At 45.8% G+C, this 21,042-nt stretch overlaps 7 protein-coding genes across 10 annotated transcripts; 4 read left to right on the top strand and 3 right to left on the bottom strand.

The window, feature by feature from the left end:
- Positions 1–3,482: 3,482 nt before the first annotated feature.
- Positions 3,483–4,394, bottom strand: LOC128262840 (60S ribosomal protein L13). Its single transcript, XM_052997391.1, has 3 exons — positions 4,102–4,394; positions 3,725–4,033; positions 3,483–3,663 (listed from the first exon to the last, which is right to left on the bottom strand). The coding sequence occupies exons 1-3, from the start codon at positions 4,342–4,344 to the stop codon at positions 3,559–3,561; spliced, it is 657 nt and encodes a 218-aa protein (XP_052853351.1). The 5' UTR covers positions 4,345–4,394; the 3' UTR covers positions 3,483–3,558.
- Positions 4,395–4,708: 314 nt separating this feature from the next.
- On the top strand, positions 4,709–7,795 carry LOC128262834 (uncharacterized). The gene is made up of 4 exons (XM_052997382.1): positions 4,709–6,235; positions 6,397–6,683; positions 6,744–7,134; positions 7,192–7,795. The coding sequence occupies exons 1-4, from the start codon at positions 5,113–5,115 to the stop codon at positions 7,512–7,514; spliced, it is 2,124 nt and encodes a 707-aa protein (XP_052853342.1). The 5' UTR covers positions 4,709–5,112; the 3' UTR covers positions 7,515–7,795.
- Positions 7,796–8,940: 1,145 nt separating this feature from the next.
- Positions 8,941–12,413, top strand: LOC128262835 (transmembrane protein 184C). 3 transcript variants are annotated; one of them, XM_052997384.1, is made up of 6 exons: positions 8,942–9,624; positions 9,703–9,980; positions 10,039–10,245; positions 10,311–10,407; positions 10,806–11,136; positions 11,248–12,413. In XM_052997384.1, the coding sequence occupies exons 1-6, from the start codon at positions 9,325–9,327 to the stop codon at positions 11,523–11,525; spliced, it is 1,491 nt and encodes a 496-aa protein (XP_052853344.1). In that variant the 5' UTR covers positions 8,942–9,324; the 3' UTR covers positions 11,526–12,413. The 3 variants fall into 3 exon arrangements, with proteins under 3 accessions (XP_052853343.1, XP_052853344.1, XP_052853345.1); XM_052997385.1 differs by having other exon boundaries at positions 8,944–9,624; positions 11,251–12,413; XM_052997383.1 differs by having other exon boundaries at positions 8,941–9,624; positions 10,806–12,413.
- A 347-nt stretch (positions 12,414–12,760) lies between these two features.
- On the bottom strand, positions 12,761–15,847 carry LOC128262837 (uncharacterized). 2 transcript variants are annotated; one of them, XM_052997386.1, is made up of 5 exons: positions 15,765–15,847; positions 15,160–15,691; positions 14,170–15,101; positions 13,944–14,115; positions 12,761–13,364 (listed from the first exon to the last, which is right to left on the bottom strand). In XM_052997386.1, exons 2-5 carry the CDS (start codon positions 15,460–15,462, stop codon positions 13,194–13,196), a joined length of 1,578 nt encoding a protein of 525 aa, XP_052853346.1. In that variant the 5' UTR covers positions 15,463–15,691; positions 15,765–15,847; the 3' UTR covers positions 12,761–13,193. The 2 variants fall into 2 exon arrangements, with proteins under 2 accessions (XP_052853346.1, XP_052853347.1); XM_052997387.1 differs by having other exon boundaries at positions 15,160–15,665; positions 15,765–15,837.
- Positions 15,602–17,106, top strand: LOC128262839 (DNA-binding protein RFXANK). Its single transcript, XM_052997389.1, has 2 exons — positions 15,602–15,703; positions 16,167–17,106. The coding sequence occupies exon 2, from the start codon at positions 16,201–16,203 to the stop codon at positions 16,906–16,908; it is 708 nt and encodes a 235-aa protein (XP_052853349.1). The 5' UTR covers positions 15,602–15,703; positions 16,167–16,200; the 3' UTR covers positions 16,909–17,106.
- A 79-nt stretch (positions 17,107–17,185) lies between these two features.
- LOC128262838 (zinc finger CCCH-type with G patch domain-containing protein) lies at positions 17,186–18,997 on the bottom strand. Its single transcript, XM_052997388.1, has 3 exons — positions 18,838–18,997; positions 17,859–18,776; positions 17,186–17,796 (listed from the first exon to the last, which is right to left on the bottom strand). The coding sequence occupies exons 1-3, from the start codon at positions 18,856–18,858 to the stop codon at positions 17,194–17,196; spliced, it is 1,542 nt and encodes a 513-aa protein (XP_052853348.1). The 5' UTR covers positions 18,859–18,997; the 3' UTR covers positions 17,186–17,193.
- Positions 18,998–19,224: 227 nt separating this feature from the next.
- LOC128261882 (methyltransferase-like protein 17, mitochondrial) lies at positions 19,225–20,868 on the top strand. Its single transcript, XM_052995814.1, has 3 exons — positions 19,225–20,309; positions 20,365–20,654; positions 20,708–20,868. Exons 1-3 carry the CDS (start codon positions 19,329–19,331, stop codon positions 20,829–20,831), a joined length of 1,395 nt encoding a protein of 464 aa, XP_052851774.1. The 5' UTR covers positions 19,225–19,328; the 3' UTR covers positions 20,832–20,868.
- The last annotated feature ends 174 nt before the right edge of the window (positions 20,869–21,042 follow it).

The following is a 21,042-nucleotide window of genomic DNA, read 5'->3' as shown; positions in this document are numbered from 1 at the left end:
CTTCTTTGTTCGTAGATATAATTCCATATAAATCCAGAAATGGTTGCCTAAAAAGATGTACAAATGGGGCGACTATAATCCAGAGGAATAAGCATGGTTATAGCTACTACCAAATCATGAGTAATTATTTTTAATCTTATGATTCATTTGAGGAAATGAACACTTAAGTTTCTACATTGGGGTTTTGTTAAGGTGGGTTTTTGAAAATTCGGTTTTCTTTGCTGATTATACTAGTAAGAATATAGTTAGAGTGATTTGCATATGCACTAAACAATTGGACATCAGCCGCAACAGAGGCACTTTCACATGTAAATCGGCATCGCACTTAGTGGTCCCAGGATGGTCCTGATTTTGTCCCGACCCTCAGCCGTCGAGTTTTCCCTGCAGGCTGGCAGGCACTAATCCAATTGCTGTATGGATCATTAAGCACTGATTGCGTTTATGGTGCAGACGGAACCCGGGGCCTAGGTATTCAGATGCGTATCCGTTCGGATCCAGAGCAAGGACACTTCAATTGCAGTAGTCGCAGCATATGCAGATTAACCCACAGCCAATGAAAAGGGATGAGTTGCCCTGCCATCAATTATGCTGCAAATTCGTAGCATTAGATTTAACAGCAAATCGATTTTACGATAAAAAGAAGAGGAAATTTAAATGCATTTGGGCGGAGAAAAGTGTTAAATTAAATTCCCATTTTTGCCATAACAGATCCATTCTCATTCAGCACAGCCCTTTACAGAGAAAATTAATTTTACAAAACAAGGTGTTTAATGTGAAAAGATTGGAAATAAAAGGTTTTAGAAAAGTACTTACTCCTCCTACAACAAATGGAGAACAAATAATTGCACATGAATATAAAACTTTTAATATCAAGAATAAAAAAAAATAAATTAGAAAAATTTACAAACCTCTCCTACAATATAAAATAGAAAATAAAACGCATATTTTCGTGACTATTTATCAACAAAAGACTTATATAAAAAAAATTCTAAGACAATTGTCTTCAATCAACTAACTGGATCAAAGTATGAAAAAGTTATGTATAGGACTTTATGTTAATAAATTAAAAAATCCATTTTTCTGAGTTTACAAAAAAGATTAAAAAAATGTAAGGGAAAACCGAAAAACATTATGGTGATTTCTTCTGTGTACTCTAGTTTTTGATGAGCGTTCTCCATTCAAATGAACCGCAAAGTAAATCTGCATTTGATTTGTCACCCTGGCGCACATGTTGCAAAAAGTTTTGCCGGCAACTGTCGCCGCGAAAGGTGACACACACAAAAATAGAAAAACAATTGCCAATTACGGACGAGCAGTTTCCCCTGTACCTCTACCCACCCCAGTAGCCACCAGCATGGTCCATAAACAACAGTCGAAACAATCGAAAAGCAGGAAACCCAACAGAAAAAAAAAAAAAAAAAACTGAGGGGTGGCAATGGGCAGCAGGAAAAACTATGTGGAAAATCACTTTTGCGCTCATAAATTTCAATAATAAAAATTTGAATGCAGTTGACACGACACCGAAACAAGCATCCTCGCCCTTTTTTTTGGGCAGAAGAGCAGCAAACAAGGTTAAGTGAAATAAAAATCAGTGAAGTGCATAAACAAGGTTCAAGGTGCGGGTCGGGTCGGCAAAGTGGCATTGGGATTGGGATGGGGATTTGTATCTAGATCTCTGAATCTGGATGCTGCTGCACCACCCGATAATTGAATTGGCTTGTCGCATTTGGTTAAGGAAGCACAACCCTTTTTTTTACCACCAGAACCATAACTCTATGGTTTTGCATACATGGATTTATGTATTTGGTCATATGTGGGTTAGCCCTTATTGGCAACATATGGAACACGAATTTCAGGGTGGCAGCCTCAATTAATATTTGCGGTTCAAGTGCAAGCGGGATAATCTTGAGGTTCATTGCCACACGGTTTGTTCGGCGCATATTTGCTGAACATTTAGTAGAGTTGTGGTTAGCGTCTAAGCCTGTGATGCTAGAGAAATGACTGGATTTATGTTGGGCAAATCTATCTAACCGTCAACAAACTCAATAAATTTAAGATTTAAATTTTCTCTAGTTTTTCCCTATCAAACAAAGAACCTCTTAACGACATAAATATGTCGTGACAACCGCACTATCAACACAATTTTTGTACATTATACATATTAATCAAGTGCTACATTTTCTTAAATGTTCACGTTTAATTTGCTAAAAATCAATTTTAAAAACGTTTTTTTATAATGGGTTTCTCTATTTTAAGCTTGCAAATAATTGGTTTCTTTATTAAACTTTTTTTATAATATACTTTCCTTATCGTTCGTTGGTTGGTTACAACTGAAATAAGCTATTGTTTGTTTGCTAAATAACTTACGAACTGTTAATATATTTAATGTTTAGTTTTTGAATCTCAAGGGCTATGTAGTTAAAATTTAAAAATAATTATTTTAGAAAACCGGAAAAAGATTAGTATAAAAGGTGCACCAAGTTTGATACAGAATTTCGCCATTAAGACAATTTATGCTAAGGCATTGTGATTACCGTTATAAAATATTTTTGTTCAGTAACATGAGCATAAGAGACATTTTGCGCCGACCGACTTAAATTTTGGAAATAGACCAAAAATGTTGAAACAGACACTAGTGCTTTGCCCTTTCTACGCGAAGTAACGTCTTACAATTTAAACAGCCACAGTGATTACATATAAGGTGCCTATACAAAGACCTTATACAGTAAAAAATATTAATAAGTAAATAATGTAATAAAATAATAAATTTAAAATTGAGGGCAATTGCTTTTGAACTGTTCAAAAGGGACCTATGTTTATAGTTAATAGTTTTCTTTAAGATATTGTAATGGTGTAACATTTCAGAATTAAGGTTTTACTCTCACTAAAATCGGACGACTAAAACATAAAATCGAAAAAAAATTAACATAATTATAACTGCGCTGTTTTTTAATTGATTTAAATATATATTTCAATATAGCAGCCATAGGAACGATCGAATAATTTAGCGAAAAATCATCATAGCTTGACTGTGGCTAAACATATAGTCTTTTAAAATCGCAATATTGTTTTAAAGTGTTTTTAATTTTTTGAATATGTGCAAGGGTATATAAACTTCGGCTTGACTAGCACCTATAAAATATTGCACTACAAGCAAAAAGTTTATATTAACTGTCAATTTTACAGTTTGTCTAGCGTTGTACAACAATAATAAAATACCAAAAACATTACGATTTAGAAACAAAATTTAGAAAACTAAATTATATGTTACTTTTTTAATAAATATTTTTTCAAGATTTTAGATATATAAATTAAAGTTTTCTGTAATACAAATAAAAGATTGATTTTCAATTGAAGAAACCCGTAACAAATGTGAAATTTGAAAGAGTGCGCTAAAAACCGAACTATCGATAGTTGCACGTTCCATCGATAAAACTTACATATATCGAGCGCACCAATAACAAAAACAAAGAGCACAGATATTCACGTTTAAGAAAAAACTAATATTTTATTCTGGGTGTTGATGTTAAAGACAGAACGAAAAGGTCTAGATGCGGTTTACTTCTTTGCCTTCTTGGGGTCTCCCTTGGCGGCGTCCTCGCTCTCGGCGGCCTCCTTGGCGCGCTTGGCGCGGATGCCGACCAAACGGGCGTCAGTGCGAGCCTGAAAATATCCGACAATATGAACATCTAAGGCCAAAAGGATTCCTAAACCTTGAGCTTACCTTGCGCAGCGTGGCGAAGGCCTTGAACTTCTTCTCCTCCTTGGTCACATCACGGAACTCGACCACGGCGGGTTGCTCATTGACAATGGGCATGATGGGGCCCTTAAGCTGGGTGGCCAGCTTGCACTCCTCCACGGTGGACTCGCCCTTGCGGATCTTCTTCTCGTTGAGGGGGAACAGGATCAGCTTGCTGCGGTACTCCTTGAGGCGCTGAATGTTGCGCTGGCGGGACTCCAGGGATTTGTTCTTGCGCCTACGGTCGACGGCGATGCCAATGGTCTTGGCGAAGCTGGCGCCAATGCCTGCTCCCTGTAAAAAGTTAGAGATTGGGTTAGCCAGTGGATCGGGGGGTATTCTGGCCGTGCATCACTACTCACCTTCAGCTCCTCCAGGGTGAAACCACGGCCGGCACGCAGCTTGGTGTGGTAGCGGATGGTGGGGCAACGCACCACTGGGCGCAGGGCACCGCTGGCGGGGCGGGGGAAGACGGCCTTGGCCTTCTTGACGCGGTTCGCGTGCCTCCGGATCTTGCGGGCCGGCTGGTTGAACCAGGTCTTCACATGCCGCTGCCACCACTTGTGGTAGTGCTGATTCGGAATCATATTGTTACCCTTACCCATCTTGGCGGTTTAGATTGGCTGCAACAAAGGGCAAAACACAATAAAAACATTAATGTCTATAGATGTAAACGGTAAACGGCAAATGCGGCATAACCAAGCTGCAGGCCCACGTGGCTGAGTCATTTTGTTTGTTTCGCCCTTGATTTAGAGCACTTTCAAATGTCTATGGACAGTCACTGAGGACCCAATGTGTCCTCCACACACCGCACACTCGATGGCCAAATTTCCATTGCGTTTATCTTTTATTTTCATTAAATTTCGGGACGCTCAAAAAATTCACACACCTTTTCTTCCCAACAACGAATTAAAAAGGAAATCGCAACCAACTTCACGTCGTTGAGCAAACGAAAATTTCCCTTCGAAAAATTCCCTAAAGCGAGCGAAGAGCGAGAAATTTCCCCAGCTATCGATTGGTGATGCAATCAGTGTTAGCAAGAATACCTAACAAAACGCATTTTTTTCGCTCGACAGCCGCATTAAAAATAAAAAACTGTGACGCGAATATTTTAGCAGCCATCAAAAATAAGTAAAAATAGTTTCGAGTGCATTTTGAGCATTTATTAACGTTTAATTGCCTTATCGATTGACTGGCGTGTCGCGTGGCAACTCTGAACTGTACCTCTGATACAGATAAAAAACTATTGACTATTGAACCGTCTATCTATAATCGAGAAATTGCGCGCTAATTCCTGCATTGGCCTGCAATCGTAGTCGATTGCGATCGAATCTGAATCAAAACAAACATCCTAATCCCCCCGAGAAACGGAGATGAGTGAAGAGGTGTCCGCGTCGCCGGTGGCCATTGCCGACCTCAAGTACGAGGATGTGTCGCAGCTGAACTTTTCCAAACTGTACTCGCCCAAGATGAAGAGCGTCTACTGGCGCTACTTTGGGTTCCCCTCCAACGACAACAACGAGGTGATCACCAAGCAGAACGTGGTCTGCATCAAGTGCCACAAGGTGCTTACCAACCACGGCAACACCACCAATCTGCGGGCGCATCTCCAGCACCGGCACAAGGATCTGTTCAAGGAGCTGTGCCAGGAGCACGACATCCATGTTCCGCCGCGCAAGACGCCGCGCAACGTGACCCATCCGCCGCTGTCCAAGCGGAATGTGTCCTCGCGCCGGGTGAAGCTGGAGTTCATCAACAACCGGAACCACGACAACGCCTCCGACGAGGAGATGGACGAGGCCGCCGTGGCAACTGCGGCCATGCAGGCGGAGGAGGACGCCTCCTCTCAGACCATGCTGTATGAGACCATGGTGCCGTTCACCTACGACGAGGCCGAAAATCTGGTCGAGGAGGAGGACCAGCGCCTGGTTATGGAGCCGAAGTACGGTCGCAAGCGTAAGGTGGCCACGCCCTCGAGCACACTGCACGGGCGTGCCATTAAGCACGAGGATGGGGGCTACACCGTGGCGAATATCGCCAATCTGGCCGAGGCACTCACGGACATTATGATCAAGGATCTGCGCAACGTGGAGTTCCTCTACGACGCCGGTTTCAGCGACTTTGTGCGCCAGGCCATGGGCGGATCGGCTCACATGCCCGAGCCGCACAAGATCGAGTCCCTGATCAGCGAGATGCACGCCTCCAAGTTTCTGGAGGTCGGCGAGATCACGCGCGAGTTCACCTCGGAAAAGCCCTTCTCCTTTGCCTTCGAGCACTGGGTGAACGTGGAGCAGCGCCGCTTCCTAAGCATCTTCCACCACTATCTGGACGAGGAGACGCAGTCGGTTAAGTGCATGCTATACGCCACTGTGGAGTACACCGAGTACATCGTCTTGGACGATCTTCTGACCGACTTCTATTTGCCCAACTGCACGCTGGCCATCATAAATTATGATGACGAGGAGGACTTGCTTTACACCTATCTGCGGGAGAAGAGTAAGTACTTTAACCTTAGTCCTGTGAGCATAGTAGCATTCATATTGTATTATTTTAAAACATTTATTGTATATGTACTTATGCCTTTCTTAGTTTTGATGTTTATTTTTGTAATTTAAGATTTAAACAGAAAGGATGACTTACTACCTCTTGTTTTACAGATATTCCTATTGCTTTGTGCTACGTTTCGGTCATTGACAAATGCTTGCGACGCGTCTTTGAGCTCGACGAGGTGGCCCCGCTTTTGGACCAGGTAAAGGAACTCATGCAGCGCCACTCGTCAGAGATCGCTTCCAAGGTATCGGAACTGCCCCCATACAACGAACACTTCCCTTGGACACTGTACGAGACGCTCAAGTTCTTTGCCGAGTCCATCTCGTGGTCCGAGGACATGGATCAGCTGGTTATCTCGGCCAAGACGGTGACGGAAGCACTTAGTGCCCTGGTGGTAAGCATTAACCTAACTTTAAATGTGAACACATTTCTTATTGACTTGAAAATCTTTCAGATTGCTTTGGATACACTGCGTGGCGAGGATATCCCCTTGTGCAGCATGCTTTCCCCAATTACATCAAAGATTCTCATCAAGAAGCTGGGCATTGCCGAGCAGGACGATCCGCTTATGATGAATGTAAAGCGCACTATTTCTGGTGTTCTGCAGGCCCACATCATATCCAATGACAACCTGACCGCAGCTGCATTGTTGGACCCGCGCTTCCACCGCCTGACCACCATTGACAACCTGGAAAGATGCGTTCGCATGCTGACCCATAAGTATAACAAGAACTTTGGCGGGTCGGCAGAGGGTGAGACCAACGAAGTGGCGACCACCTCTTCCAGCACTGTGGCCATCAAGTCGGAATCAAGAACGGGGGGAGTCAGTGCAGCTGGGAAGTCGAGTAAGTAAACAAGAAAGTGCATATTATAAATCACAACTAACACAAAACTTTCTGTAGAACTGGAACTGCTGTTCGACATTGCCGATATTCCTACTCCTCCAAAGAAGGAAAACGACAGCAGCGTGGAATCGGATCTTAAGCGGTACCGCAACGAGGTTGTCGTCCAGCTGGATGAGTCGCCCATCGAGTGGTGGCTCAAGATGGGCCACGTCTATGGAACGCTGCGTGACTTGGCAACGCTTTACCAGAGCGTTCCCGGCGTGGTGACCCTCAGCTTCAAGAAGGCGCTTCGAGACCAAATATACGACTATAACAAGCGCTTCATGCTGACCGGCAGTCAAATCGACGCGATCCTCTTCCTTCATCATCACAACAATTAGAATGCATTCGACTTTCCCTGTTTTTATATAATACAATTACATTTTAATTACTTTAAATTTACTCCGATCTTGTGTATATGAACATGATTACCAGGGGCAGGGCAAATAGCCTGAGCGCAATTCCGCCGTACTGTAAACCATAAGACAACCTTGGTATGAGTTGAAACATCTATAGGTATCAACGTATAAATGTTAAGAGAACGAACAGACAGCATAGATCCCAATGAAAAACGCTTAGTCTAAGAATATTTGTTAAATAAAACGAAAACTTAACAGAAAAAGTCGCTTTTTTAACTTTTAACAGAATTTAAAATAATTTATTTTAAAAAGTCAATGCAATGTATATATATATTCAAAATTTGAAATTGGTGTCGTAGGAAAAAAAAGCAACAAATAAAGAGTTAAACTGGGTTTTGGTTAAATTAATCAGTTGTTGGAACTCACAGTAAATAAATACATTAATTTAATCTTAAATATTTCAATATTTAGTGAACAGAAAAAGTTCAGAAAATAAACAAGAAACATTACATTTTTTCTTCGACCTAATAAAATAAAGAAAACAATTTTTAATATACACAACAAAAATTGATTCAATAATTATGTCTTGCATAAAATCTGAGCAACAAGCATTTTTTTATTTTTGTTCCTTCAGTTTTATCCTTGAACAAAGTCTATATCTAAAATTATTCATAAAATTGACCACAATCTTGCGATTAAAGTCAAATATGGGTCATTTTGTTCGATGACTAGTCGATCCCAACGATTTGTCAGCGTCGTTCTTGTAGAAGCTCGCTTTCCTATTGGCAAAAAACTCGGAGAGCCAATTTTCACAGGCCCCTTTGTGGCTAACTTCCGACTAACATGTTCGTTAGCCATGGACAGAACAGGTGGTGATCTCTAGGTGCTAGGTCTGGACTATAGGGTGGATGCAAGGGAACCTCCCATCCGATGACCTGATGGAAGGCAATTCGGCCTTCGTTGACCAAAGATGGCCTATTCTGCATGAGATCTGCCTTTGTTGGTAGTACAAGTCCGAAATGGACGTTTGGCCATAGGGGAGCAGCTTATAATGGATGATTTCCTGCCAATCCCACCGTCTGGTTGCCATTCAGCAGCGATTCGCAGCGTCGATTCGGTCAAAGGTGTTTTTCTGCGTCATTTCGTGTGGCACTCATACATTGAGCTGCCTTGTGAATCCAAGCTTCTTCAAATCTTCGACCACCTTCTGACCAGATCGAAAACGTTGAAACCATCGTTGTGCGGTAAAAATGGAAACTGAATAGGTTTCATCAATTGCACAAATTTTATTGCCGGCTTGAGATACATAATTGCCTTTGTCGTAAATTGTGCCGGATTCTCTCTTTATTTTGCTCCATGTTTGTGACACTAATAAACAAACAAATATCTTTTCGATATATTGGGTATTTTTCGTTGCTCGCTGGCTGGTCACACTGAACATTGACGTAGTACGTACGCTGCACCCGCAGATTGGAATTGGATTGGCACAAAAGAAGGGCAATAACCAGCGACATTGCGATACTAGGACCAATCCCAGTGGCCTGAGGCACTTGCTCTGCTAGCAGTGGAACCCTGAAAATGCGCCTCCAGCGTGGGCACGACCGCCGAGTCCTGTAATCTGTTCTCTGGGCGAACTTCTGGCGGAGAAGAGTGTTTCGGAGCGGAGGGAATCGGAAAGCCAAGTGAAAACAAAATCGGGGCGGCGTCGGCAACGCCAACGTATCAAGAAATCAGAAAGTCCGGTGATCCGGAGATCCGGCGACCACTAGATTCCCAAACTCCAGAGGACACAATGTGCGGCCTGGACGTGAGACGCTTCTTCGAGGAGTGGCGCATCTGGATACGCCCGCTGCTCATCGTCACCTATGTCATCTTCGCCATCATTGTGGTGCCGCTGCTCATCGTGAACTCCGTAAAGGATGGTTTCCAACGCAACGACCAGCTGATCCTGATAGGCGGCCTGTTTGTGCTGTCCGCCGTGCCCGTCTCCATTTGGCACATCATCCAACACGTCATCCATTTCACGAAGCCCATACTGCAAAAGCACATAATCCGCATTTTGTGGATGGTGCCCATCTACGCCCTGAACGCGGTAAGTGGGTCACCGTCGACGGAATCAGAATCGGAATCGGAGACCACAAGAAACCTAATACCCTCCGTTTACTTGCAGTGGATCGGCCTCTTCTTTCCGAAGCACTCCATTTACGTGGATTCGCTGCGCGAGTGCTACGAGGCCTATGTGATCTACAACTTCATGGTGTACCTGCTCAACTACTTGAATCTCGGCATGGACCTGGAGGCCACCATGGAGTACAAGCCGCAGGTGCCGCACTTCTTTCCCCTCTGTTGCATGCGGCCGTGGGTGATGGGCCGCGAGTTTATCCACAACTGCAAGCACGGCATTCTCCAGTACACGGTGGTGCGACCCATCACCACCTTCATCTCTGTGTGAGTGTCTCGGAATGCCCTTTCTGCTTAACACCCAACTCTATTTGGAATTCCGTAGCATCTGCGAGCTGTGCGGCGTCTACGGCGAGGGCGAGTTCGCCGGCAATGTTGCCTTTCCCTACATTGTGGTCGTCAACAACATCTCCCAGTTCGTGGCCATGTACTGCTTGGTGCTATTCTACCGTGCCAACAAGGAGGACCTCAAACCCATGAAGCCCATTCCCAAGTTTCTGTGCATCAAGGCTGTGGTGTTCTTTTCATTTTTGTAAGTGCCAGTGGATGGAGCGTTTCAAGTGCATAATCCTTAAGCCAAATTTATCTCACACACAGCCAAGGAGTGCTGCTGAATGTGCTGGTATATTATAACATAATTAAGGACATTTTTGGATCGGATGTGGGCGACACAAACCTGGCATCTCTGCTTCAGGTGAGTCCTTTAGTATTTAAATTAAATTTAACGGGAAGACAATTTATTTAATCAAGCTACTCTTTTACTTTAATCCCTAAAAGTAAAATAATTACTTCTATTTTATTTTACTTGTATGGCTTAAAGTAAAAGAGATCAAGCTACTCTTTTACTTTAAACCAAATAAATTGCTTTCCCGTTAAATTATCTAAATCTCTGACCGATTTGTGTCTAAAAAGTGCCTTAAGCAATAATAGCTGATGACTAAGAGCGGATCTTGAAAGCTACTTTCTCTTATCCAATCTTTTATAAAATGTATTGAATAATATATGCAAAACAAAAATAATTTTAAGAGAAAGTTCATCGAGACTTGTGTGACATTATGTGATATTTATCTGAAACCTTGCAATCCCTGCCAGAACTTCCTCATCTGCATTGAGATGTTCATCGCCGCCGTGGCCCACATCTACAGTTTCCCACATCACCCGTTCCACATAAACTCGCCGCAGTACTGGAACAACCCGAACCACAGCTGGTGTCGCGCCTTCCTCTCCATGATGGACATCTCGGACATGCAGGAGGACGTCACCGAGCACCTGGGCGTGGTGGGCAGCTCGCTGAGTCGCCGCTTCCAGGGCCGCAGCACTTACCAGCCGCTGGCACGCAGTCCTCGTCGTTCAAGCAGCGAATCTGAGTATCTGATCAGCAAGCGGCAGGATCAGCAGCTGCCGGGCCACTCGTCGCAATCAGGTAACATGTATGGTGCCACTTCCAGTCGCCTGATCGTGCCCGTTTATGATGGCAAGCTGAACGCGCTGCCCGAAAACCACCCCACTCACTCCCAATCTCGATTTCCCCTAGCAGGCTTGGCCGACGATGGCAACAGTAGCAATAGCAACAACTACCAACAACAACAACTACACTTGCCGGGCGCGACGAGCTCTCAGCCATCAACGCGTCAACGTGATACCCTGCATCTTCGCGAGCGGGAAAGAGATCCGGGTGCGGGTGCGGTTGCTGGCGGAGGTGGCAGCTTCCTGCGCCTGCCCACCGGTGCAGGAGCAGCCTCGGCGGCAGCTCCCATTCCCGAGTCCACCGACGACTATGCCCTGCTGTTGGGTGGCGGCGCAGGCAGGTGACACCGCTACCACCAGTACCACTACCAGCACCATCAGCACCCGCACATTGACGACGCTTTCGAGGACGAAGATGGCGTGGACGTGAGCCAGCAGTTGAATGCCTCATCGCTTAGCGCCTCGCTGTCCGTTTCGTTTGGCATGTCGAGCAGTCTGAAGTTTAGTGCCACTGGCAGCAACCAGTCGGCGTCCGAGTGGTCGAACTCAACGGGCGGGGATGATGAGGCTGACGACGACGATGACGTGGACGTGAACGTGGACGGAGAAGATGGGGAGGATAACGACGAGCAGCCAGTTGTCGTTGTTGCCTCCACGACGCGGCGCCGCCGCGATCGCGAGTACATCACCTAGACGCGCTGACCTTAAAACCTTCTTCAGTTATACATATGTACGCTATTACTATATTTATTGTTTCCCCCATATCTTGATTTGTGTTAGTTAGGCTTAGAATACTCATGAAACGAACACTTTCTAGCGGCCCCATCAAATGGGGTGTTTGAAAACGTGGCCTTAGTTTTCATTGCGAAAGCAACTTATTTTACACCTCCATTATTGTAATCGTTTTCTTGATAGCGCACACAAGCTGATCCACACATCCCTTAGCCCAAAGAATCATCATTACATATGTGCGAAATTAAGTCAGATTCTTTGTACGATCTTTTTATGTGCTGATTTTGTAAACATACCTTTCCGAAACGATATTTTTACTCTATACATCCCCGCTAGTAAGGTCTCGAACTTTTGTGTGGCAAAGTAGTTAGTTAGTAACACGCCTGAACCGATTGTGAATTTTGTGACTGCCGCCGGTCAGAAAAGGGCGTGACTTGTGTTTAAATAGAAATTCTTATTGTAAAACTAATATACACTGTAATAATATAATTTTGAAAACTATTTGCAACCGCCTTTTATGTTTTATCTACTGAAATTTTTATTATTTATTTCTAACTGCACCCATCTACGTACTAACATTGCTATTCATTCCAGTTTTCGACTCATGAGCTTTTTTAATTCATATATTTTAATTTTTGTTGATGCGAAACGTAAATATGTGATAACAGAAGTTTAACAGTTGCCTACATTCCAATTATTTTTATTTTGGCACCTCCGATTTTCATTTATTTTCATTTTATCGTACTCTCCGTCGTAAGATAAAGTCGCAGATGATATGATTTCATACTGATATGAGTTGGAATGTTGAGAACAGTATACTTATTTGTCAATTAAAAAAAGCAACGACATTTTATTTGTAACATTTATTGAAATTATTGTTAAAGCACTTCGATTCCTATGTCTTTTCATAATACTTGTTTTTTTTTTTTACATTTGAACGAAGATACAAAACAAAACAGAAAACTTTAAATTAAAATTGACGAAAACGGAGACAATGTCTGACACAGATACGGAGTAGACCGCAGTACATATAAAGGCATTTACGGAATTCACGTTACGAACATAAATCAAATCGAATACTAAACGCTGATAATATAAAGAAAACAAGTAAACCGAATATCAATCAACATCAATTAAAAACAAATTCAGTCCAGTGATTACTTCTCGTGCTGCGTGCGCATAATTGTAACGAATCCCAGTAAATTTCGACGTGGCATGCCACCAAAACGGAAGGCATCCCGATTGCTTTTAGCATACACATACACGCAGCTGCTGCTCCGATCAATTGTTGTAGTTCTGCCTGCCACCCAGCTCGAGAAGATATCGGTCCGGATGGTCCATCCAGTCGGCGGCCGTAAGCTTCACGGTCCGCTGTCGCTCGGCCTCCTTGATCTGCCACTTCTTGATGTCCAATTGCACTTCGCGTGATGACTTGTCGCCGCAGCCCCAGACCTGGTGAGGAGATCAAAAAGAAAGCGGGGAGCAACGTGTAGTTCTTGTTGTTGGTTGACTGTTGTTGGGTAAGGAGAATCGTAGACTTAGTTAAATTGCATCGCTAGAGCACACCTGGCCATTAAAAACCAGTGGTGTGCTGTTTTTAACTGCTTAGACTGGAGATATATACGATATACGTCTATGAATTTTACACTATATACCATATATGCATATACACATATATAAATATACCCTGTTGAATAAGGCTTATTGTACATGAATGCGATTAAAGTAAAGAGAATTATTCGAAATGGTTTTTTTGGACTACTCTGCTTGTCACAAAAAAATGTGGTTTGATTGATTGACAACTTATTTTCAGTGCCTAATTGAGTTTTAACCCAGTCTTTGACCCACCTTGCTTGCGATATATGATAACTAAATGACTTGCTTTTAATTCACTTCGGAAAAACTGTTGAAATGGAATTTATGAGGTGCAATTTGAATTGAAAAACGGACCTTTCTCTTAGTAAATTTATGTTTCCCGTATTTGTAGGTGGAAACAAAAGTTCCACTGAAGGATTAATAGATTAGTATTACCTCTATGGACATTAGTCCTGCCGCCAGGCCCTTGCAGTCCACGTTCTCGAAATGCTCATCGACTGCAATAATGGGTTTCCGCGGATCTGCACCGGCACGTAATCCCTTCGGGTAGCCACGTATGCTGGTGTTAAGGTACAGAATGTTGGCCTTCTTCTCCAGTATCACAAACCTTTAAGGAACTTCATTAGTAAGGATTGAAAATCTCATTCATTTTGGTACCCACTTCGGCAGCAGCTGGATAACACAGCTGCCCTCGCCGCCCACAAAAAGATGGGTCTCCTTCCACTCACTGGGCGACGCTACGCAATACGTCTGCTCGTCCTTGGTGTGCAGCAGCACGAGGGTGGGTCCCCGGTAGCCGAGGACGTGGTGCAGAAACCGATTGGCGCCCACGCCGTGCTCATTGGAGTCGTACAGCAGCGTCCAGTGAGACGGCATCATCGACAGCTTCTCCTTGAAGATCTGCACGGCGGTCGAGGCGCTGAGGTTGTTGTTGCCCTTGTTGGCCGGTGGAGCCACGGTCTGGGGTTTGGAGTATAGCGGCGGCAGGGCTCCGGCCAGCAACCAGGCCTGCGAGAGCGGCATCAGCGAGTCCAAGTCCCGGCCTCCTCCACCTCCGCCGCTGTGGTCCGTGGCGTCTGTGAAGGGATTGCGCTGCTCCAGCACCGGAGTCTGCAGCTCGATGCCGCAGGACTGGCTCTGCAGCTCTAGGCCACGGTAAGCGGTGGACAGCGTGTGAACACAGTACTTGTGCACGAGCAGCACCAGTCGAATCAGGTTCTGCTCAAACCAGCGGCACACGTAGCCCAGGCTCAGGCTGTCGTGGCACAGGAAAATTGACTTGGTCACCGAGCCGAATGTGCGGTTGATGGCCGAGCAGAGCACGGCGTTGCCCGAGTGCTGCATGGCAATGGTGTAGCAGATGTGGAGCAGCCGCGTCACGCCCGTTTTGTCGATGAAGTCCGGATTGTCCTCCTGGGCGTACATCTTGATGTAGCACTCCAGCGTCTTGGCGTCGTCCATGATGCCCAGGAAGCGTTCGCACTGCTGCCGGAAGGCGACAACGCCCAGGTGCTTTGTGGTGGCCTTGGAGTTCGTGTGCATCAGGTTGAACAGCCGCTGGCCCAAGTCCGCGTACTGCGGAAAGACTTGTGACTGGCAAAAAATAAGTGTTTTATATGAGTGCGTCAGTTGTTATCAGTTAATTACTCACCACAAAAACCTCAGCCACTATGCCATTGATGCCCAGTTTGGCCGACGTCTTTTCCCTGAGGATCTCGGCCAGCTTTTCCACCGGCACCAACTGGGTGAGATACTTCTCGGTGACATCCGCCCCAGAAGCAGACCTCGTCATCGAGCCCTGCGTCTGCTGCACCTTCAGACTGTTGTGGCTGCCGCCCACGTCAGAGCCTCCGTTGTGGGAGCTGTGCTGCTGCTGTTGCTGCTTGTGGAGCTTACCACCCTCCAGGGGCGGCTCACTGGCGTCCGACTCGCCCTTGGAACTCGTGTTGCCCATTTTGTTGACGCTTCGTCTTCTTCTTCGCTGATCTCAATCCCACCACTTCGACGCAATTAGTTCGCTGGCAGTGGAAACGTACAACGAAAGGGCATAAAAAAGGCCAAACGCAGGTTTGCACTGGGGAGCAGTTCACGATTCGCAAGGCGCAACAGGTGCAGGGACGTTTTGGCCAAAGAAACAACTGCGCCGCGTCGCAAAACCTGTTATGAAACACACAAACACAGCGCTAACGAATCAGGTAAATATATTTACATAATTAAACGCAAATTAAGCTTTGAAACGAGAAAACGAAAACAAACCTAAGCAAGTGTGACCGTGCTGGAGTTGCCAATTAATGCCAAGTTAAATGTGGTTTCAATGCGAAACCAAAACAACATCACCAACAACAAGAAAGAGGGTATCGACTGTTAAATACCCACTACTTTTGGTCCTGTTACAAAAATCCGATTGACAACATCAAAATGAGGTTATTAGAAAATGCAAATTTTTGATAAATTGGTGCTGTACACTTGTAGTTTTTTCCGATCTCTCCCATTGTATTATATTATTAAATTTATAATTATTAATTAATATTAAGTTTTAAATATTTATGAATAATAATTATAACTTCCTATATCAAGACGTAGCATTCTTATAATGAGACAATTTAATCGAAAGAGTTGTAAAGCTTAGATACCATTTTCTTACTAATATACCCAAAGTAATGGGTATAAAAGGTAAATAAAAGCAAAACAAATGGTAGCGCCAGCAAGCACTCTTCAAAATAACCCGAATTCCGACGAAGATGAGGCCGTGCCGACGGCGCCAACTTCCATGCTGGTGCTGGATGCCAAGCGGAAGAGCGCCTTCCTGCCGTACCGCCCCCAGTCTACCGTTCTGACCAATCTGCAGCGCGGCAACACAGAGGCCACCTTCTGTCCCGTTGAGGTGTCGCTATCGTTCCACGAACGCGCCGGCCAGGGCGAGATCACCGAGGAGCAGGTGGCCGCTGAGCGGACACGCCAGAAGGACATTGATTACAAGGACGAACACGGCTTCACTGCCCTTCACTGGGCAGCCTCGTACGGGCAACTGGTTTCAGTGCAGCTTCTCGTCGCGGCTGGTGCCAATGTGAACACCATGGCGGCCATGGACCTCATCAGTCCTCTTCTCCTGGCCGCTGCTGGCGGGCACAACGAGATCGTTCGCTTCCTGCTGGAGCACGGAGCAAATTCTGCTCACATGGACATTGTTGGCAATACGGCACTCATGTACGCAGCGGCCGGAAATCATCCGCACACCTGCAACGAGCTGCTGGCCAGGGACTTGGATCTGAGTGCCACCAACGAGGACGGAGACACCGCTTACTCCCTAGCCGTTGAGCATGGCGCGCATCTGGCCCAGGCACTCCTGGAGCAGTACATGACGGCCATTATTACGGCGGGAGCTTTCGGTAGTATTTAATTTTGAGTAGATTTAAGGGATTGCATGTTTTTATATGTTATAGAAAAGGTAATTTTTAAAATATTTTAAGATATTAAAAAAGTGAACAATTTTTTAAGAACTAAAATCGAGGGATTATGTTAATTTTAGATCGAACCAGACTAAATGACCGGAAGGTTGGAATTTCCGAAGACCCAATAAAGTTAGGTTGTACTATAACCGATTTCAAATGCCCAATACAAGTGTCTTGTCCTAGCCCCTTAAAACCTTTGATTTGAAGTCCTAAAGCATTGTTACGTGTACTTATTAAAACTCAAACATTTTATTCTTGCTCTTGCGCGTCTGCTGTTCCTTGCTTAAGCTGCGTTCCTGGGCCTGGAGTGTGGCCAGCTCCTGTTTGTGGCTCTCCAGCTGCACTTGCAGACGCTTTTGAAGCTGAGCATCTCCTGAATTTCGGTCCAGGGACTGCTTCACCTTGGCCATGTCACGCTGCTTTCGGCGCATTTCGTCAGCCACTCGCACTGATTCCACGTTGAGTGTTTTGGTCGAGTGCTGCTGTAGTTCGTTGGTCCTAGCCTTCTTGGCCACCTGCTCGCCCTGCTGACCGTTTTCCCCAGGGCCGAAAACACTGGCGTTCAAAAATGTAAAAACATCTGTTCGTTGCGACTCCCGGACGTAGGCCTTCTCATCAGCTTTTCGCTGACGGCGCTGGGCGCGCTTCAGCTTTCGTTCCACGCTGAAATAGTCTTTGTCCCCGTTGGCAGCCTCACGCAGCTCCATGCAAGCATCTAGAGATCGACCCTGGGGAAGTATCTGGGCGCTTACAGGGGTCACAATGCCTCTTCCATCCGAGCCCAGACCCGTACCATGGATGTAACCCATTTTCTCCATGAGCTTTGATCCGATGCCCTGTGGGGTTTGGTGGTTAGAGAAAGTCAAATTGATGCATTTAACTGAACTGCACTACTTACCCGCGTGAATTCCTCCCAGGCGCCCAGTTTTTCCGTTGGCTTAAAGGTAAACAAACTCAGCTCAACCATGCGGGCTCTTCTGGCTTCCTCCAAATCATCCATCTCTGAGTCGCCTTCGTCACTGCTTTCGTCGTTTATGCTCGAGTTGCTGTCCTCGCTGGAGAGTTCGTCATCCTCATCCGAGTCCGTGGTCAATGGAAACAGCTCTTCGAACTTAAAGTCCCGCTCCCGCTCCTTGTGATCCTGGCCATCCAAGCGCACCCGGCACACCTGCTCCACGAAATTTACACAAAGTACACGACCACGATGCCACAGGCGGTCCGGCAGCAGGGCAAACACTGGACGACTGCGGGAAAGTTTGTGGAAATCGGGTGGGTTGTATTTCCTAATGGAGCTACCGGACACCAGAGCGCCGTGGGAAAAGCGACACCTCGTATCGTCAAAGCGGCACTCGCCCTCGAGATAAAAGGAACAGGGCAGCATTTCCCGATGCGTGGGATTCGTGAACAGCACCCTTAATCGTGCATCTAAAGCGCCTTCGCTGTTTATGACCACCTCATCGTCCACTCCGCAGATGAGGGCGTTGTGGTAGCAGGTGCCCCAACTGTGCTCGTGGGGAGCGGAGCACTTCTCGCCCACCATGGCCGTGTACTTGGCCCGTAAGCCAGCCAGCTGCCGCTCCTCATCCGCCGCGGATTGGGAGGCGCCAGCCTCCTCCAGCTCGTTGAGTTCGCTTCTGAGCCGCTGCAGCTCGTCGTCCATATCATCTCCTTGCTGAGGTACTTCGTTGGTTGGTGCTTCATCTTCTGTTCCTCGGGTGAGGGCAAGTAGCTCCTGTAAATTTGACTTGAGGGCCAAAAGTTCCTGGCGTTGCGGCTCATCCGTGGCATTTTCTAACGCCTGCTCCACAACGAGCAACTGTTGGATACAAGGATTGTCATAAAGGAAGTTGGGAACACATTGGATCACCTTTGCTCACTTGTGCTTCGTATTCATCCATATTTAGGGCTCAAAATCATGGCGCGGCTACTGTATGAAAGTGTGAATTCAGATTTTCGAAAAAAGATGCATGCATATGCGTTCAAACACAAAAACCGTGTACAGTCAAGGTCAATGTTATAGCATTTCTTTTGTTGTTTGTTGGTCAGCTAAACCATATTATATATTAAAACTATTTTGTGTTCTGATTCCTTGAATACTGATAAAAAAAAAATTAAGAAGATATTTTAAATATGCAATTCATCTTAAGTTTAAATAAACTTAAGTTCTACAAATAGGTAACAATAAATCAGAATAAATGAGCTATTTACCTGACCGCAGCTATGCGTAAAGAAGAATCATCTGGCAACTCCAACAGCTGTTCGCTTACGGATTTTTCAACACTGTCCTGCAGAAAAAACAACAAAACGCCGGTAAACTCGTGTTGTTTTGATTTGTCGGTTACATATTATTAGTCTTAATTTAACTAATATGTTTTCCCTGAATTACACAACGAGAAACTTGGTGCCTCGACTGCACCGCTTCACTAGCAAGATCGCCGTCGACGTAGAGCCAGCGGTGATCTCTGCCCTGGAGCAGGCCACCCTAAAACCGAGAAAACATCCCGGCGTGGTGAGGCCCAATCATGTGGAGCTGCCCAAAAAATTGAGTGATACTCTCAAGCGCATCGTGGGTGACCATCCCGTGAAGAAACTAATCCACGATGGCCAGCAGCTCAACGCATACATCAAATCTCGCCATCCGCCTCCTACGCTGGAGGAGATCGAGAACAAGAAGCGGAACATCATCGAGGAGGTAAATTCCAAGATGTCTCTGGATCGCCTGGCCACGCTCGACGAGGAGGAGGCGGAGCGATGGAAGCGCAAGCGGGAGCTGGAGATCAACAAGCGGCTGGGCCAACGCATCTACGCCTGGAAGCGGATCGAGTACGGCGCCTATGAGTCCCTCGTCTACGCAATAGCTCGTGGTGCCCAGGAGTACGCCGTGATGAAGCGCGTCCTCACGGAGCTGGCCCAGCGGGACGAGCAGTTTCGGCCGCGCAGCTTCTTTGATTTCGGATCCGGCATCGGCACTGGCATGTGGGTGGCCAGCGAATTGTGGCGCGACCACATCTACGAGTACTACAACGTGGACAGGTCCAGGGAGATGAACGAGATCTCCGAGCTTATTTTGCGCGATGGGCAGGAGAACAAGCAGATAGCCCTTCGCAATGTATTTTACCGCCAGTTCCTTCCCGCCATCGAAACCAACTACGATTTGGTCATTATTTCTCACACGCTTTTTGAGTTGGCCGACAAGGAGCAGCGGGAGGATGTTCTGCGGAATCTGTGGCGAAAATGCGATGGTTACATGGTCATAATGGAGGAGGGAACGCGTCGTGGCAGTGAGCTTGTCAATGAGGCCAGGCGGTTTCTGTTGGAACAGGATCAAGAAGGTCACACTGTGGCACCGGTAAGCTGGCTTACATATGCCTTAATCCAACTAATTCGGTTGTGCATACCTTTAGTGTCCACACGATGTGATCTGTCCGCGTCTAAGAGATCTGGCTGATCGCACGCCCTGCAATTTTCCTGTTTCCTACGCACCCCTGCGCTTGGGCAGCGACTCTTTGGCGGACCGCCACACCTCCCTCTACAGCTATGCCATTCTGAAGAAGGGCCCTCAAGCCGACAGCTCCAGTTCCTGGCCGCGGGTTGTGCGTCCCACGTTGGTTAGGTCAAAGCATGCCATCTGTCGGGTCTGCACCGAAGGCGGCAATCTCCAAGAAGTCATCTTTACAAAGTCCAAGCATGGAAAGTGAGTAGAACAATTGTTTCCTCCTTTCAGGCTTCTGATTATTTTCTTTGCAGGTCTGCGTATTCTTGTGCAAAAGTCAGTCGTTGGGGCGATCGCTTGCCCATGTCGCTGGGCCAGCCTCAGGTCAATCCCAAGTCCACAGAGTCATCCACCACAGAACAACCTGTCTTGGCGTAGTTAAAACTGTTAAATAAATATACTAGGCATAAAGTCACGCCCTGAAGCTAATTGATACTAAAAACTGGCATCCAATTAGTCGATTTAATTATGTGCAAACAAATCGGTGCGGGTGGAGCTGAAATTAATTAAATAGTTGCATTTAAATTAACTACACAATCCAAACGGCAGGGCCGCATGCTCATTGATACTAAATTTCTTTCCGCGGCCA

The sequence above is a fragment of the Drosophila gunungcola genome, unplaced genomic scaffold (assembly GCF_025200985.1).
Source record: "Drosophila gunungcola strain Sukarami unplaced genomic scaffold, Dgunungcola_SK_2 000001F, whole genome shotgun sequence".
In the NCBI taxonomy this organism is placed as follows: domain Eukaryota; kingdom Metazoa; phylum Arthropoda; class Insecta; order Diptera; family Drosophilidae; genus Drosophila; species Drosophila gunungcola.
The sequence above is the reverse complement of the archived record's forward strand: the minus strand, read 5'-3'. Positions and strand labels throughout refer to the sequence as shown.